Genomic DNA, 19,022 nt, shown 5'->3' with positions numbered 1-19,022 from the left:
GAATTTTAAACCCCTAAGAGGGTTTATAAAGGGCTTCTTGTGGGCTTAAGTGACTTGAACCCAAATTGGGCTTAGGTCACCTAATCCAACTCATTCGAGTTCTAATTCTAGTGAGCTCCAATTAATTAATTAACACATCATACCAATCCAAAAGGATAATTTATAAGATCTAGTGCAATCTTATATTTTTACTGAAACGCCTTTATGCATACTTATGAAATTACACACCTAAGATACCTTTAAAGAAATAGGAGTTTGAGGAGCGGGAACCATTGAGACTCATAGAAAAATATTGACTCCCTTAAAATCTATAAAGATAACTTAATACTCTACTAAAGAAAGTCAACTGCACTCTAGTATCTTATGAAATTACAAAAACCAAAGCTTGGGTCGATGATCTACTATTCATTGCATGTAGACTTCTCATGGTTAATGCTTGTAATCTAACAAGGTAGTGTTATCAACCCATCAAAATTATCTCTTCAATCTTTAAGTTACAGATCCTACTTATTATATAATCAATTAACATACTTTATCTCTAAGGAGCATATATCAAATTTCATTAATGGAATTACTACGATGATAAATTTTATGATCATATATCCTTTAAATTACCTAAGGGGACACATTGTTTTAATTCCGAAATATCATGGTACTTTTATTGAGAATACCTATTGCGTACCATCAACCTTCATCAATAGTGACCCAATTTGTAGGGATTTATGATCACCTTAGGGTAGGTCAAAGCCTCCTATTGATTTTGTACAAACTTAATATCCTATATATTTATTTATTTTTATTATTCCCTATATCAAACGAGAAAGTGAAAGAAATAAAAATAATTAATTTTAGGTTAAAAAATTCCTAAGACCTATTCACACTCGCTAGGCATTCCTAATCAAGATCTTTAAACTTTCATAAAAAATTTTAAAATTTTAAAGTTTGTCAATACTTCAAAATCGTAAGCTTTGTTTTTTAATCTCCTTTTGAATAATATTAAAAATGTAAAGGAGAAAGGTTGGTAGAGAGTTAAAAATCTAAAATTGAAATTAGTTACACATTGTACTAATTATTCAATGTGATGTTACTTTACTCATTTTATAGTAATACTAAACTTTTTCTCGACTAAGAAAAATAAGTCAACAAAAAGGAATCAAATGTGTCGGCGTGAATGGCTGTTTATGGAAATATCTTTACACTGTTTTGACAACTGGGGGAATTCACCGCGTGTTAGGTACACCCAACACAAATTCGAGTCTTGAAGCTGACCACGACGAAAATATTCGGTGGAACGCCAACCTGAAATCTTCTCTCACTTTGACCTTGGACCATTGACTTCATCTAATTCAAGTATGGCCACCCTTCTCAGGCTTATTCAAATCTTTTGAGAATATACCTACAGCATTGACGATGAAGCTTAGAATGATAAGGGCATCAGCTCTTTCACTTGTTCCTCACTTGTGCTTCTTCCTCCTCTGGTTTGACAAATCCACTGCTCAAAATGCTACCACACACCCATCTGAAGGTCCGTATCAATCTCTTTTTCTCCAAACATGGTTGAATGTGAATCTTTTGGGTTTGTGGTGGTGTGATAATTAAGCACCATGGCTTTTCATTTCATCTGCAATTTCTTCTCTATAATCCTTCCAACTCTTGCATTTAGGGATGGTCAGTTATGGTTTGTTCAGACTTGCTAGTCTTAATTGAAAATCCAAATATAATCAAGGAGTAGATGTCACGAGGTAGCTGTAGAAAGATGATAAGCTAAACAAGGTACGATCAATAGAGAGGGGCTAGGACGATCGCTTTCGCTTTGACTACAAGGTCAAACATGATGGTTAAGGTAAGGGGATCAATAGATAAGGGCATTAGTTATGCAAAGGTGTTCAGAGATATCTTGGAGTTTCCCATGATATTTATATGGGCTATCTATATTAGGTGTCCAATCACGGTGTGCCATAGGGTTAGGTTAATGGCCCAATTGAAGCTCAACATTATTAATTAATATTCCCCATGTAATGAATCATTATTTCTTGATTTTAGGGCATGACTTCTTGCACATATAATTAAAGGCTGGATCATTTAAACACAATCACTTTGCAATTAATGCTTTAGATTGAGAAGAGGGTTGGGGGATGGGTTGTGTAGGGATAATTGTTCTCCATGGCTTGTTCTTCTAGGCTAGCCTTATTAGTGGTCGTTCAAGGAGTTCTTGTTTCTTATTGCCTATCTTTTGCACATCGTGATTGATACCACATGTAAAGTTGGTTTTTTAGCTCCTGCAATTCCTCCTCTGCTCCCTTTTCTTGTATGAGAAATTTGATTAGACAGGAAAATCAAAGCATATTTTTTACCGTGAGTGTGACCCCCTAAGAGATTAGATGGAGGTTCCATGATGAGTGATGTCTCATAATTACTAATGTAAATGCTACCCCATGCCTATATAAAGTACGTTAAATGTTGGAATTACTTTCTTCTTTTGCTTTGTCATCTCTCGCATTTCTTGTCCTATGCAACTTGTTATTTCTTTGCTCAAGTTCTCCTTTGATATGGCTTCAAAGTCTATTAAGGACCTCTCATGTTACATCTAGAGGTTTCATATTCTCATCTATTTTAGTGCTCAAAGTCTTCAATAAGGATAAGTGTAACCATTGAATCCAAGAGAGGGTTATAAGGCACTTGAAGTCTAGGTTGAGATTGCCCTTGCCTTCTTTGTTGTGACACGTTTTCAACTTTATTGGGGTTTCATATTGTCATCAACATATTAATGGCCATGGTAATCTTGAACCTAACCCCTATGATATTGTTTTAACCTAGGAAAGGTTCTTTTCCTATGCTAGAAAAGGAAGCATAACATTGGCACTTAGTATATTTCCCTTGATTAAAAATAAAATTCTAGCTTCTAGTAGGAAATTAAAATGGAAGGAACAAGGCTACTTGCCGATTGTGGGAAATTAAGAGGGCTTGGTAGGTGAGTGGAGCTTACCATAGATGCCCCAAGGAGAGGGAGGTGAAGGTAGGATGGCTTTCCACTCCTCCTATATGTTTTTTCATTACCTCATTTTGCTTTCTAACCTTCTTTATTTTTGTAGTCTTAAGGTTATCAAGTGGCTCATCTTATCCATGATTACTTTCATCAGGTATGGCATGTAATGAGTTTCCACACACCTTGCTACCACTTTGTCCTCAAATAGAGCTTAAACAACCAAGTTAGCAAGGTTCCCTATGTTTGAGAGCATGTCCTTATGAGTTTAATTCATGGCTTAACTACTTGAACTACCATAAGGGTATCCATCTCCTGGCCTTATTTTCAACTTTGAAGAGTTCATTATTTAGCTCCATAAGGGTGTTCCTCTTAAGTAGATGGATACCCTTATCCTTAATTTTCTTGAATCCTTAAGATTTTTATTTCTCTCTTCTCATGGAAGTGAATGGGCTTAAGGGAGGTTAGTACCCTTCCCAAGAAGAGGAAGGTAAAGAAATTGAGTGACACCTCATAGCTTATCCCTAAGTCTCCCATCCTTCGATAAGAGATTATCTATGAAACATTGAAAGAATAGTAAGAGGTTAAATGTAGCCTAATGAAGTTCAATCAATATTCAACCCACTTTGTTGACCTCCTCATGCTTTATTGATGTTGCAACTAAGGAAGGAGACTCATTACTTTTGTTATGATCCTCTTATTATTAGTGTAGAGAAAAAGGACATTTATGTGGAATATTATTTTGTATGATCTATTTTAAGGAGCTAAAAATCAATCTCTAATCACTATTTCTTCTTTTTGGTGATAAGGAGAAGTCTTAGTTTATGCCCTGTCCCTTGCTTGGTAGAAGATATAGATTTGTTTGAGCTCTAAATTTTGCTTGACTAGAGGATTTGATTATTGAATCTCTTTCTATGAATTTAAATATTACTACCTTCTCCTTGCCCAGGATCATCTATGATCATCTATGCTTGTTAACATTAGCACTTGAGGTTAAAGTAGAGATTTATGATTTTGAGCACTTAGTAAAACTTTTTGAATTCTTTGAAATCAAACTAACCTCATTATTATTGATTGGAGTCTATTTTTTCACATGAATTTCTTCATGTATGTACCATTGATATGAGGATAAGCTTTAACCTCAAACTCAACCTCAACCCATTTTGTAAAGATATTGGTGGAATATATATATTTCCATGACTTTTAACCCAATTGAATAAATGGCTAGGGGTTGCTAGGGGTGAGAGCTTTTCTAAAGTCGCTCACAACATAATTGTGAATCTTTAATTCTTATAGCAATTTTATACACATGGCTTGACATCATTTAGCATGATTGATTAGTAATACCCTTAAGAAAGGGCTTAGTGAGCCAATGAGTGCCTTTTTAAAAAATAAAAATAAATAAAAATTCTCAACATATAAATTCATGGATATCCATCAATATGTTGGATTGAGCTTTGATTATCTCATACAAAAACTAATAGATCTTCAATGAGAGTAGGTCAAACCTTTTATGGCATTTAACATCACAACCTATGAGCCTATTTTAAGAGCCATCATTTGAGTGAACCATCTCCTAGCTTAAGAGTGGTATTGTTGCACGTAAACAATCCCTTTCCCAACATGATGCTCCTATGACCAAACCTATGACCTTTTTCTCTGATACCAATTGTTGGATTAGGTTTTGATCATCTCATTTGAAAACCAAGTGGTGACTAGTGAGGGTAGGTTATACCTTTTATGACATTCAACATCATATCCCACACACCTAATGTAAGAGTCATAATTTGGGTTACTCATTCCCAAGCTTAAGAGCAACTTTATTGTACCTTAATATAGTACATACTTGACCAATGAATGTTCACTTATAAAATTCTCCATTGATCAAGGTGTAGCGAGTGGCATTTTTCCGCAACCTCTTAGTTCCTTATCAACCCCTTAGCTTCTTAATTGTATCTAAAAGTTAGATAGAAGTTTCCTTCTACCCTTGATCCTCTTCTACACATAGTGTATCCCTTGTGCTTCTACTATGCTTGGTAGTTTTAGTAGCTCCAATAGAATGAACTCTTTGAGCATTTATTACCCTTGAGGCCCTAATAGCCAATGTTATCAAGTTCTTTATTTTTCTATAGATTATGGGATATCATCATATTAACACATTTTTACAATTTTCATTTAACCAGATAAAAATATTTTTCCATGGTAGGTCCTTGGGCTTTAAAAATTTCGAATACTTGCTTGATCACTAATTGCGAGTCACTGTACATCTTTAAGTTTTCCATTCCTAGATTTTCTACCTACCAAAATCTTATGAAAAATACAACATATTCAACTTAATTGTTTGTGGCCTTAAGGGCTAGAATTATAGATTGTTGTGCTTGGATCTCATTAGGTGAGTTGAGGAAAACTTCAGCTCCTGGAAATTCTATGGTGGAGAACCCTTAAACTTGAGTATCCATATGTTCTTTATTTAATCTTCTAAAGCTTCCAATACTTTTTTTTTTCTCCTTTGTGAAATTCACTAAGAATTTTGTTAGTATCTATGATTTTTGCTCTCATTTTCTAATATCTATGATGCCCTTTGGGTAACATATTTTACTTTGAATTCTTTACATATAAAGAGGTATAGTTTTCGCAAGGTTATCCTTAGTGGGTATTTAAAGACCACCTTAATCATGTATTCTTTGAAATAATGTAATAGTTTTTTAGTTGCTATCTTGAGGGACAATGCCATATTTTTTATATATGAATATTGAGCTTTAACACCATTGAGAACTTTGTTGATGTAAGAAACAATCATTTGCATTCACCTTGGTCCTACGAACTAGAATTGTATTCACCATGACCATGGAGACTGCAAAGTATAATAATAAGATGTCCCTTAGCTTGGCTTTGGCTAAGATAGGCGAGGTTAACAACTGTCTCTTGAATTCTATAAGGATTATTCTCAATGGTTAATATTTTATAAGATTTTTCAATACAACATCTTTAGAAAAGTATAGTTGAGTTAGGGTTTGAGCCTTCCCATTTTCTTATCGTGTTCCTATAGGTAATCTTTTGCAATCCTTTTTTTTCTTCTTGATCTTCCTTTTATTTGGGTACCATGGTCTTATTGACCTCCATCACAAGGAGTGAATGAGGACAAATCCACTACAAGGGTTGATTAATGCGATCATAATAATTTCAAGTCCTCTAGCATTACATATTTTCTAGCCTTAACGAATAACCCTTCTATGGTAAAAAAAAAGCCATTTGGAAAGTGACCTCAATAGCTTCAACCCTTTTGGTAGCCCCTCATTGGAAGCCATTACTATTTCTTAATTGTGCACTTTGAAGAATGCTACAACCTCTTCTTCTGTTATATAGAATGGATATACTAAGTAGTAAAGATAGTGCCCAAGTATGTGAAATTTACGATGGAGTGGGATGGTGCCTAATTAAACCACGTGAGAGCCAACTCCTAGAGGTTAGATGAGAACATTATAGAGGAATCAATCGTTGTCTTATGCTAACACCACTATTTACCTTACATGTATTAGATACTAGAGATGTTAGGATAGAACCCTTAAAGGCATGACACGATATAACAATAAATGGTCTTCATTAATTTCAGATTGTGATTCCAATTTTTCTTTTATGATTTTTTTCATGCATTATCTATATCAAGCATTCAAGCCTTGCTTCACCTACATTGTACATGATTTGCATGCATTAGAAGTTGTACGAAAAATCCAAGTTATGGGTGACCCTAAGATGGTCATATATTCTCTTTGGATTAGGTCATTATTGATTAAGATAGGTGACAACAATTTTTCTCAAGATAAGCATCATGATATCTCATGGGTTTGAAACAATGTATCCCATTGGATGATCCTAAGGACATATGATTATCAAAACTTTGGTTGAAGTAATTTCTTAAGTGAAATTTGACATATGCCCTAAGAGAGCTAAGTAAGTTTATCACATAATAGGAGGATTTGAAACTCAAGGATTGGAGAGGTAATCTTGACAGGTTGATATCATTCACCTTGTTATATTATAAACACAAGTTCATGGGGAGATTTCATATAGTGGTTAGTAAGTTACGGATCTAAACTCCATATGTCAATTTAATATCATAGGATATTGAGTGCAATTGACTTTTTATGGTGGGATGTTGAGTCAAATTTAGAATTGGATTCTAAGGGAGTCAATATTTTCCTATGAGTCCTAATGATCCCCACTTGAGCTCTTATTCCTAGGTGGAACATTATTTTAAGGATAATTGAGGTTTTTATTCATATGTTTGCATAAGAGCATTTTGATAAAAATGGAAGGTTGTACAAGAGCTTATAAATTGTCTTTTTTGAATGGATAAATTAATTAATTTGAATCCAATAGGACTAATTAATTAATAAGGACCCATTAGGCTAAATTAAGTAACCCAAGCCTAAGATGGGCTCAAGTCATTTAAGCCCACAAGTAAACTTATAGAAACCCCCTTAAGGGTTTATGGCAACATTTTTACTGATTCTATCTTGTAGAGAGAGAGAGAGCTTTAGCCTCTATCCCTACAAAGAGGATTATACCATTCTCATATGCCAAAGTCTAGGAGAGAGCCATCAAACGGGAAATTGTAAGATTTGTTGACTTCTAGGCTTTTGATTTGTTTTATTCCCTTTCCCATGATTCAAAATTTTATTTTTAATAGAATTGAAATCATTCATAAGCCTACTCATTTGAGATTCAAATCTCTTTAGGAATTTAGTATAACACCTATATTGAGTGTGCCTTGTTTTCTTGCAATGTGTGTAGTGATGGATTTTTAAAGGATGCTACTTGGTTGGGGATTTCATCTTTTCCTTTGACAAACATAGTTTCTCCATTAGAGGGAGTTTCATTTTTATTAATGTAAACCAAACATCTTTTATCACCATAGGTTTTTCATTTATCTAGTATTTCATTTAGCATTTTAGTTCTAGGGTAAAAGATCTCATTCACAGATGAAGTAGGCTTATTACTTTTCATCTCTTGAGTGATAGCATTATTTTTCTCAAAGAAAGAATGTTGTTCATACTTAAGAAATCTATTTTTTTTTTCAAGTAAATTAGTTATCTCTTGTTTTAGCACATCAATCTTAGATTTATGAGCTTCAAGTATACCATGGTCTCTTAGATATTTTTTTTTTATTAGTTTTTCATTTTCAACAACTAGATGATCTAAGAAACAGCCTTTTGATCATCAATAAATTCATTATCACTATTACTATCACAATCACATCATGCACATATTCCACAGATGCAATAAAGGCTAAAATAATCATTAGGATCGTACCTTGCATTTTCAAAAGTTGTGGAACCACATTCTTCAGAGTCAGAATCACTCCACATAGTTTGCATAGACTTTTTGATATCTTTGGGGCCCAGACCTCCATAGTTAAAACATTCAACTTTCTTACGTTTGGATGAATCTTTATCCTTTTTTTAGAGGATTTATCATTAGGTCTTTTTCCTTTTCTAGATTCTTACTTTTTGTAAAACTTTTTATTGAATTTCATGACCTTTTTAATTATTTTAACCATATGAGCCAATTCATCCCTAGTTATGTTATATGGTATTTCAATATATTTTTCTTCTTTTTTAGAAGCCTTAAAAGTAGAATCTTTAGGCTTTTGAGAACTACGTAGGGTCATTTCATATTTTTGTGTGGAACCAACAAGTTCATCAACTCTCATCTAATCAACATCCTTGCTCTCTTCTATGGTAGTAACTTTAGGTTTAAATCTCTCTAGGAGAGATCTCAATATTTTTCTAGCTACCTTTGAATTTTGAATAGGTTCTCTATGGTTAAAAGATAAATTAACTATATTACTCAGTTTAGAATAAAAGGAAGAAAAGTTTTGATTTTCATACTTCTTAATATTCTCAAACTTATTAGTAAACATTTGCAATTTAGAAACTTCAACTACAGTCTTACCTTCATAAGTGAATTGAAGAATATCCTAAGCTTCCTTAGCACGAGTATAATTTTCAATCCTACGAAACTCATCTGGATAAACTCCATTGAAGATACTAAACAAAACCCTAGCATTGGCTTCACTTTCTTCATTATCAACTTTGTCCCAATCTCATTTAGGTTTTAGTTCTTTAGTTGATCTTCCATGAACATCTAGAATCAGTGAAGGTCACCATCCATATTCCATTAAATTCTATACCTGTTCACCTTGCATTGTAGGAAAAAACTTCATTTAGGCTTTCTAGTGGGGATAGTTACTCCCATAAAACTAAAGTGGACTATTCAAAGATGCCCTAGTTTTTTATTATTCCATACTGGATGTATAGGATCAATAAAAATTTGATTTTTATCCTATATGGTTAATAAAAACCAAAATTATCAATAAAAATTTGAGTTTTAATCAATAGAACAAAAATAAATCAATTTGTATCCTACTATAATACCAATTGAAAAAGCCTTGAAGTTCGATAGAGTAACAGTTAAAGAGGGAAATGGTGAATGGGTGTATTTAAAAATTTAAATAAATATTTATATGTATTACCAATTTGTTTCCCTATGAGTAGTTAGGGATTCTAAATTCAATTAAATATAAGCAATACAAATAATAATAATAATAATAATCAAAATATTTAACAATGAGGCACAAGGATTTTTATGTGGAAGACCCCACACTAACCGTGGAGATAAAAAATCACAAGGTCTATTACCACTAATTTAAATTCACTATATGAGATCAAGTTACATAGATTTACCTGACCACTTTACCCTAAAGACTTACTCTCTAGTACCTAGAACTTGATCCATGCCCTCAACGCAACAACCTCTGATTGCTTTAGTGAATACACTTTGGCTTCGTTGAAGGGATGAAGGTTTTTAACCTAAGATTCAAAGATTGAATCCTTGAATGAGAGATTGGGAATGATGTGGCTCGTTAGGCTTTCTCCTTAGGAGACTCTTCTGAAAAATATCCAATCTTTTAATGATCTTTTACCCCTTGAAGGGGTTATAGAGAGGTATTTATAGGCAAAAAATTGAAGAGTTTCGATTTTGGAAGAGTTATAAATCAAATTTGTGTGAAAAATCTTAGTAGAATCAGCATGGCCGCTTGAGCCAACTGAAACACCACTTAAGCATCTTGGGCACTTGAGTAGTTTTCAACACTTGAGCGCTTTAGGTCACTTGAGCGGTCTTACCCTTTTTCAAAACAATAATTTTAAAGCATTTTAGGTTAAAAAAAAAGAAAACAAAACCGATTCTCTCTATACCTTAAAGGAGCCTAACTTGCCACAAGCTAAACCATTTTAGACATACTTGTGACTTCCCAGTTGGATAAATAACAACCTTTGATCTTCAATGGAGAGTAAGTCACTATCTAAAAAAGACTTTTATGGCCAAATATTAAAAGGAACAAAGTTGCCAACATACAAACAAGACTCAAAGTCCTAACAAGAAGTATATATGAGTAATCTCATTTTTCCATGTATGTTGATTAAGAACTTAACTATTGTAATTGTAATTATTTCAATCTAATAGATTGTTTGAATCTTATTAATTTAAACTCCTAACAATTTCTATTTACTTAAGAAAGGAATTTGAAATAAAAGATCTTGAAAGTAGAACTAATTTTCTTGATCTATATATTGAACATTTTCCAAATGGAGTTTTAGCCTATCAGTAAACATATACAAATAAAGTCTTGAAGTGCATTTATATAGACAAGACATAACCATTAAGCTCTTTAGTTGTTATTCAAGCAATTGATGTGGAAAAAGAGTTTTTGTCCTCATAAAAAATATAAGAAACTATTTACCCCTAGAGTACCATATCTTAGTAAAATTAGCACACTTATTTATTTTGTAAATTATACACAATTAGATATAGCATTCAATATTAGTTTACTTGTCAGATACAACTCTACATTTACTTGAATACATTGGAATAATATAAATTTATATTGACTACCTATATAAAATAATTGATATTGGTTTATGTTCTTCACATGGACAAAAGTCTTAGTTGCCTAAATATGTACAAGCTAATTATCTCTTAGATCTCACAAAACACAATCTTAAAGAGAAAATGTATGTCAATAATCTCATTTTATGGAGATCTGTAAAGCTAACAATAGTTGTCAATTCTTCAAATTATTAAAACATACTCATAATTGATGAGATAACTCATGAATGCATATGGTTAAGATCTATGGTTAGAAGTACTTGAAAATCATTAGATTATCCTTGATTAAAGACAATTTTAAAATATTATATGAAGATAATGTAGGCCATGCTAAAGGAAGATATATTAAAGGTAACAAAATGAAACATATTTCACCTAATTTGTTTTACTCTTCTGTTCTAATATAAGAACATACTTGATGTTTAATAGATATAATTAAGTGATAATCCAACATATTTATTCATGAAGCATTACTATTGTATTGAAGAAGGTAATACATAACATTGAATTACATTAACTCGAACATTTATTAAGAAATATTATTTAAGAAACAATAGTCATGACACCATGAGAGGAAGTTATAAGATTTCTTAGGCAAATTTATTTAAGAAAACCTAATCATGCTGTCATGAGGAGGAATTACTAAGGAATTTTAGTGTGTTGCAATCTTTCAACTTTGGAAAAGTTTTGTTTCATTACATTTTACTAACAAGGGTTTTAATTAGACAATCTTGATAATCTAAAGCATTAAAAAATCTAAAAGAATATTACATTATTTTTCCTTCACTAGTTTTTTTGTCTCATTAGGTTTTTACTAGTAAGATTTGAAGAAGGTATATTCTTTTGGTAATATTGATCATTAAAGAGGGGGTGTTATAAATGTTTTGATAGAAATTATGAAGAGTTGTTTGCCTCTATGTATTATTGTCCTTGTAAAAATTAGTAACAAAAATGGTATGCTTTTGAGCCTCTAAAAGGTGCCATGGGGATTGAAATAAAAATAAATTCATATAATTGAGAATTTTTTTATCACACTTCTATTTTGTTTAATATATTTCTTTACTTGGTTTTCAACATATTTGAAGTTTTTTTCGTGTAAAAATACTATATATGAATGCATCTACTTATTGTGCATATTAATATTGTGATTGTTGATACAGTAAAAGCATTAAACTCAATATTCCAACAATGGGGTACAAAAGCACCAAAACTATGGAACATAAGTGGGGAGCCATGCAGCGGATCTGCCATAGATGAAACTTATATATGGGACCAAACTATTAACCCAACTATCAAGTGTAATTGTACTTACAATACACATACTACTTGCCATATAACTGAATTGTATGTATTCTCTTTCTCTCATCTTTTCTCTTATAAATGTATTTTACATAAGAATTAGAGTACTAATAAGAAACATTCACAAAATATTAACATAAAAAATTATTTTATTAAAAATGACTAAAATTATTATCAAGGATTTAATTTTTGACATGGTTCATTTGTTGCAACTATCTTTTAGTCTCTTACACCTTTTTAGTGATAGATTATATTGTATTTGTTCTTCAAAGCCATGAGACAATAAAAAATCTATGTAACTGTAAAATATTGATCAAAATATAACTTTTATCAACTAATGATATTCTAATTTTAAAAAAAATGTTAGTTGTAAGAGAACGAAAACTCAAAATAATTTTACATCAAAAGGTTACTATTTCTCTTAACTAAGTTATCTAGAGAAAAAAAATGGTTAAGATTATTATAGGCCCCTCAAAATAAATTTATCTTATTAATAATTTGATTATTATGAATTAATTAGCATATAATGGGTGAATGTGTAATAATTTTAATGCCTATGCAATTAATGCACTAATGTTTTTAAAGTTTAATTGGATCGTATATATTTTGGTGTATAGTGCAAATTAGAATATATATAAAGGTTCATGGTTGTTACCTCTTTCCAAATTAAAGCTTTGTTCACAATTACAAATGATAATGGACAATCTATTTAGTCAATTGTAGTATTTAGTTTCTACACTTATATTATGAACTCATTTAGTCATAAGTGTGGTTTTGTTAGTTCGTTACTTGTGCATCAAGACTTTGTGTGTTGGATAGGGATCACCTAATAGATAGATTTACTAAACGATTCTTATAATTGTCAAAGGACAGCTTTGCTGTCCACACTTCTTTCCTTGTTTTAGCCCACACTTCTTTCCTTATTTTAGCCCATAATTGTTTCCTTATTTCTCCATTTATTATTCTGTACAGTTAGCATACATTATTTGACAGATTATAGTTTACATGTATAGGGCTAGAATCATGCGGGAATTTATTTGCTTTTATTTGCTTCCCATGTATAACATCCTTGTAAAGTCTATATATAATATACAAAACTCAAGGTCAAGGTATTTGACCATTCACACAATATTTTGACATGGTATCAGAGCAAGGTTGCTAATTTTTCTTCCATCAAATTCTTTTCTGTCTTCTCGGTTTTGGAGGTGCTTCTCGTGTCTTTCGGTCAAGTCTATGTTGATCCGTGCTGCACCCAACCACAACCATTTTTCTCGGTATTTCTGTGGCTATCGTGGGTCAGTTTTCTTTTGGGATTGTTTTGGTCCATCCTTTTGTCTCGGGTTCTATTTATTTTCTATGGATTCCGCACCTGTCTGTGTTAAGTTTACAGTAACAAATTATTCTACCTAGGCATTTCAGTTTGAACTTTTTCTCAAGGGAAAAGACCTTTGGGGTCATATTGATGGCACGGATGTTGAAAAACCATCCACTTTTGACAAATCTCAGGATGTTGGCTCTTCTCTTTCAAGGGTTGTGCTTGATGCACGCATCATGTCTTGGCTTCTTGGTTCAGTGGAGCCTCATATTGTCACCCACTTGCGGCTCCATCGCTTCTCTCAATCTATGTGGGCTTACTTGAAGAAAGTTTATCATCAGGATAACGATGCTCGTCGCTTTCAGTTAGAACATGCGATTGCCATGTTTCAACATAGTAGTCTTTCCATCACTACTACTCGACATTTCTAACTCTTTGGCATGAATATGCTGATTTGATTACAGCGAATGTTCCTATTGCCGTTCTCTCAACTATTCAGACTATTCACGCGACTACCCAGCGTGATCAGTTTCTTATGAAACTATGTCCGGAATATGAATCTGTCCGCTCCTCTTTACTGAACAGATCTACTGTTCTCTCTCTTGATATTTGTTTTGGTGAGTTACTTCGCGAAGAGCAGCGCCTTAGTACTCAAGCTATTTTGGAGCAATCTCATGGCAGTTCCGGGACGGCAACTGTAGCTTATGCTGCCCAAAGACGTGGACCACCTATGCATTCTAAAAACTTGCAGTGTTTCTGCTGCAAGGAATATGGGCATATTGCTGCCACTTGTCCTAAGAAGTTTTGTTCTTATTATAAGAAGGGTGGTCACATTATCAAAGAATGTCGTATTCACCCCCAAAATCGTCAGGCCCAAGCATTTCAGACTTCGGTTATTGTCCCTCTTGTAGCAACTTCTGCAGCACACAACTCTCCTTCAGCTGCGTGATCTGTTCCTGTACCTCTTACACCATATTACTGCACCCCAGAAATGGTGCAATAGATGTTAATTTCAGCATTATCAGCAATGGGGTTCCAAGGTAACAATTCTACTAAACTCTGGTACGTGGACTCGGGGGCCTCTAATCACATGACTAATAATCCCACCGCTTTGTGTCATGTTCGGCCCTACGCTGGTCAATCTTCCATTCAGACTGCCAATGGCAACTCTTTGCCTATAACTGCAATCGGCGATGCCTCTTCTAAGTTCACTGATGTGTTTCTTGCTTCTCAGCTTTCCACGAATCTTATTTCTGTTGGCCAATTAGTTGATAACAATTGTGCTGTTAATTTTTCTAGTAATGGTTGTGTTGTGTAAGACTAGGTAACGGGGGAGCCGATGGCGAAGGGACCTAAAGTGGGGCCCTTGTTTCCACTATTTTTACCTGTTCCAGATTTTTCTCCACTTTCTTTTATTAAGTCTTTTGCTTGTAATAATGTTTTAGATCTTAGTATGGTGTGGCATCGTCGTTTAAGCCATCCCAATACTCAAATCTTATCTCATGTATTGAACTCTGATTTACCTGGTAATAAGGATCGTTCTTCTTTATTTCTTGAGTGTGATTCTTGCAAACTTGGTAAAAGTAAAACTCTTCCCTTCCCTTTGCATGCAAGTAGAGCATCTCACTGCTTTGATCTTATCCATAGTGATGTTTGGGAACCTTCCCCGGTTAGTTCACATGAGAAATTTAAATATTATGTGACTTTTATTGATGATCATAGAAGATTTACTTGGGTCTACTTTCTTCGCTCTAAATCTGAGGTCTTTCGTACTTTCACTAAGTTTTTAGCGTATGTTGACAATCTATTTTCTACTTCTATTCAGACATTATGCACAGATTCCGATGGTGAGTATTTGTTTATTGAGTTTCAAGCATTCTTGGCTTCTAAGGGTATTATTCATCAACGTTCATGTCTCTCTACTCCTCAACAAAATGGAGTTGCCGAACGCAAAAATCGTCATCTCCTAGATGTGGTACATACTATCTTGTTAGAATCTTCTGTTCCATCCATGTTTTGGGTAGAGGCTCTGAAAACTGCTACTCATTTGATTAATCATTTACCTTCTCAAGTCCTACATATGGAGTCTCCCTATTTCCGCTTATTTGCTAAGCAACGTAGTTATGATCACCTTCGTATTTTTGGTTGTGTATGCTTTGTTCATTTACTTCCTCACGAGTGACATAAATTATTTGTTCAATTTATTTGATGTGCTTTCTTGGGATATAATATGTGTCAAAAGGGATTTTTTTGCTATGATCCTACATTACATCGTACATGTATTTCTAAGAATGTTATTTTCTTTGAAAATCAACATTTATTTCCTATATCCTCTTCTATTGTTCCATCCTATTCTATTGTGGTCCTCCCCTCCTTTAAGCAGCAGTTCTCAGATCTTCATCCAGTTAGTTCTCGCTTTCAACTAGGTATTGTGTATACAAGACGCTCCCGCCCATAGTCTCTTTCGATGGCTCACCCGATATCTGATCCTATCACGCTCCAGATTCAGTCAGTTGCAATACCTCCAGCACCTTTAGTACGTCGCTTTCCTCGAGTGTCTGTACCTCCGAATAGGTATGGATTTCCCTTTTCCAGTTCTGGCAATTCTATTTCAACCCTTACTGCTGGATTGTCCAATTTTGATATTCCCACATGCTACTCACATGCTGCCAAGCATGAATGTTGGCCACAAGCTATGCAGGAAGAAATTGCCGCTCTAGAGGCCAATCACACTTGGGACATTGAGCTTTGTCCTCCCACTATTGTTCCTCTAGGTTGCAAATGGGTTTACTTAGTCAAGGTTCGATATGATGGAAGTTTGGATCGTTACAAAGCTCGACTTGTTGCACTTGGGAATAATAAGGAATATGGTGTCAATTATGAAGAGACCTTTGCTCCTGTGGCTAAAATGACTACTGTTCGTACGATTCTAGCTCTTGCTGCTTCCAGTGATTGGCCACTACATTAGATGGATGTAAAAAAATGATTTTCTTCATGGGGATCTTAAAGAGTGTATTTATATGAAGCCACCCCCGGGATTGTTTTCCTTTCCGACTTCACATGTGTGTAAGCTTTGTCGCTCTCTTTATGGTCTCAAATAGGCTCTGAGGGCCTGGTTTGATAAATTCCGCACCACTTTATTACAATTTTCATTCAGGCAGAGCAAGTATGACACTTTCTTGTTTCTTCGGAAATCAGACATGCGTATTGTTGTTCTTTTAGTTTATGTTGATGATATTGTGATCACTGGTTCTAATTTTGCTTTACTTGGTCAACTCAAAACTCATCTCTCCGAGTCCTTTCATATGAAAGATCTTGGGTCTCTCACATATTTTCTTGGTCTTGAGGTGCATCATAGTCCCTATGGTATTTCCCTCAATCAACATAAGTATGCGGGTGACTTGGTGGCTACCGCTGGTCTACAAGGGGCTACTTCTATTGATACTCCCATGGAATTAAATGTCAAGCTTCGTAAAGAGGAGGGGACTTACTTGCTGATCCCAGTTTATATAGGAAGTTGGTGAGTAGCCTTGTTTATCTCACCATTACTAGACTGGACATTTCTTTTGTTGTACAGCAAGTCAACCAGTTCCTTCAGACTCCTCGCCATCTTCATTTAGCTGTTGTCTGTAGGATCATACATATGTTCAAGGCACTTCTACTCGTGGCTTGTTCTTCCCTGCAGGCAATTCTACTCGCCTTGCTGCTTATAGTGATGCTGATTGGGCTGGTTGTGCGGATACCCATCGCTCCATCACTGGTTAGTGTGTGTTCTTAGGTGATGCATTGATCTCTTGGAAAAGTAAGAAGCAAGGCAGAGTCTCTAAGTCATCTACGGAATCTGAGTACCGGGTGATGTCTCTTGCTTGTTCTGAAATCATTTGGCTTCGAGGTTTACTTACGGAGTTAGATTTTTCTGAGACCGATCCTACAACTCTACATGCCGATAATACAAGTGTTATTCAGATCACGACCAATCCTGTCTATCATGAGCGCACAAAGCATATTGAAGTGGACAGTCACTCTATCCGTGAAGCCTTTGAAGCTCGTGTTATCACTCTTCCACATATTTCCACTGACTTACAAATTGCTGATATCTTCACCAAGGCTCTCCCTCGTCATCGACATTGCTTGCTAAGTAGCAAATTGATGCTTGTTGATAAACCTGCATCAATTTGAGGGGGGTTGTCAAAGGACAGCTTTGCTGTCCACACTTCTTTTCTTATTTTAGCCCACAATTGTTTCCTTATTTCTTCATTTATTATTCTGTACAGTTAGCATACATTATTTGACAGGTTATAGTTTACATGTATAGGGCTAGAATCATGTGGGAATTTATTTTCTTTTATTTGCTTCCCATGTATAGCATCCTTGTAAAGTCTATATGTAATATACAAAACTCAAGGCCAAGGTATTTGACCATTCACACAATATTTTGACAATAATAAGTGCTCTTAGTCCAAGATAGTTTTATTTACTTTGATGCAAATAGTAAGATGTATAGTCATACCTTGTTTGGTGTACAATGAATTAGGTTTATGGGTTTGTTGATTTTGTTAGCCTAAGGGTTCTCATAATCGTGTTTTGATGATAACAAAACATGATTAAGGTACTAATTATTTTGAATTAAAAGAATTTCAAGTTTTAGTTTAGAAGTTCAAAAGAATATCTGAGAAATTCATCAAAGGACCTAATGGATGCAAGATTGAGACATATAGAAGACCTTTTAATCTTAGGAAACATATGTAAGATGAATGAATGGGTGCACTTAGGATTTTCATATCTTTTCATACATCTTTAAAAACTCAGTTTATGCATTAAAGTTAAATTTCCATTAAAACTCGAATTTTTTTTTTTATACAAACCTTAGGAAAATTGTTTTAAATTTGTCTTATTAATACTTCCAAAGACCTTGCCTAAGTGTTAGAAGTGAAAATAATAGAAAAAGATAGGTTTTCATGCCAAAATAGGTGAACTGGTTAAGGAACTAGTCGATCAGCTCAATCGGTTAGGGTACTAGTCGAAAATATGCCTTCTCGGTCGAGGACTGGTCGAGGTATGCAAAAAGTCTTCTATCTCTTCTAGTAGCTATGCATTACTGGTCGATGGGTAGGACTTCTCGATCGAGGTCTAGTTGAGGCCTAACAATCACTTGCCATGCATTTATTGCCTAATGACTAGTCAACTAGTCTACTCGTAACTCGACCGATCGAGGCGACTTTTTGGCAATTTTGGCTCCCGAGGCTAGAAACCTATAAATTGAGAGCTCCACTTTATTTATGAGTATGAGAACACTTACATTCAATTGGTTAACTACCTGTTCTTCTCTTAAAAAGTCTCATTCTCTCCTTGGTACATTAAATCCTCACTTGCATACTCTTTAGTGCACCTTTGTCATTCTTCCTAGCATTTCAGTTATATTTGAGCCTTTATTGAACTAGGTTGAGAGTTTTCATCATTTTTTTAAGTGAGATT

At 34.1% G+C, this 19,022-nt stretch overlaps 1 protein-coding gene and 1 long non-coding RNA gene across 2 annotated transcripts in view; both read left to right on the top strand.

Moving 5' to 3' along the window:
- Positions 1-1,247: 1,247 nt before the first annotated feature.
- Positions 1,248-19,022, top strand: part of LOC100261601 (probable LRR receptor-like serine/threonine-protein kinase At1g56140) — an 81,487-nt gene continuing 63,712 nt past the window's right edge. Inside the window, exons 1-2 of the mRNA XM_019217935.2 lie at positions 1,248-1,525; positions 12,094-12,277. Coding sequence (XP_019073480.1) covers positions 1,411-1,525; positions 12,094-12,277 — 299 coding nt within the window. The 5' untranslated portion in view covers positions 1,248-1,410. The remainder of the gene's footprint in view (positions 1,526-12,093; positions 12,278-19,022) is intronic.
- On the top strand, positions 12,285-17,989 carry LOC132254527 (uncharacterized). Its single transcript, XR_009466817.1, has 2 exons — positions 12,285-17,399; positions 17,514-17,989. It is a non-coding gene; the product is annotated as an uncharacterized LOC132254527 (long non-coding RNA).

The sequence above is a fragment of the Vitis vinifera genome, chromosome 10 (genome assembly GCF_030704535.1).
Source record: "Vitis vinifera cultivar Pinot Noir 40024 chromosome 10, ASM3070453v1".
Lineage (NCBI taxonomy): Eukaryota > Viridiplantae > Streptophyta > Magnoliopsida > Vitales > Vitaceae > Vitis > Vitis vinifera.
The sequence above is the reverse complement of the archived record's forward strand: the minus strand, read 5'-3'. Positions and strand labels throughout refer to the sequence as shown.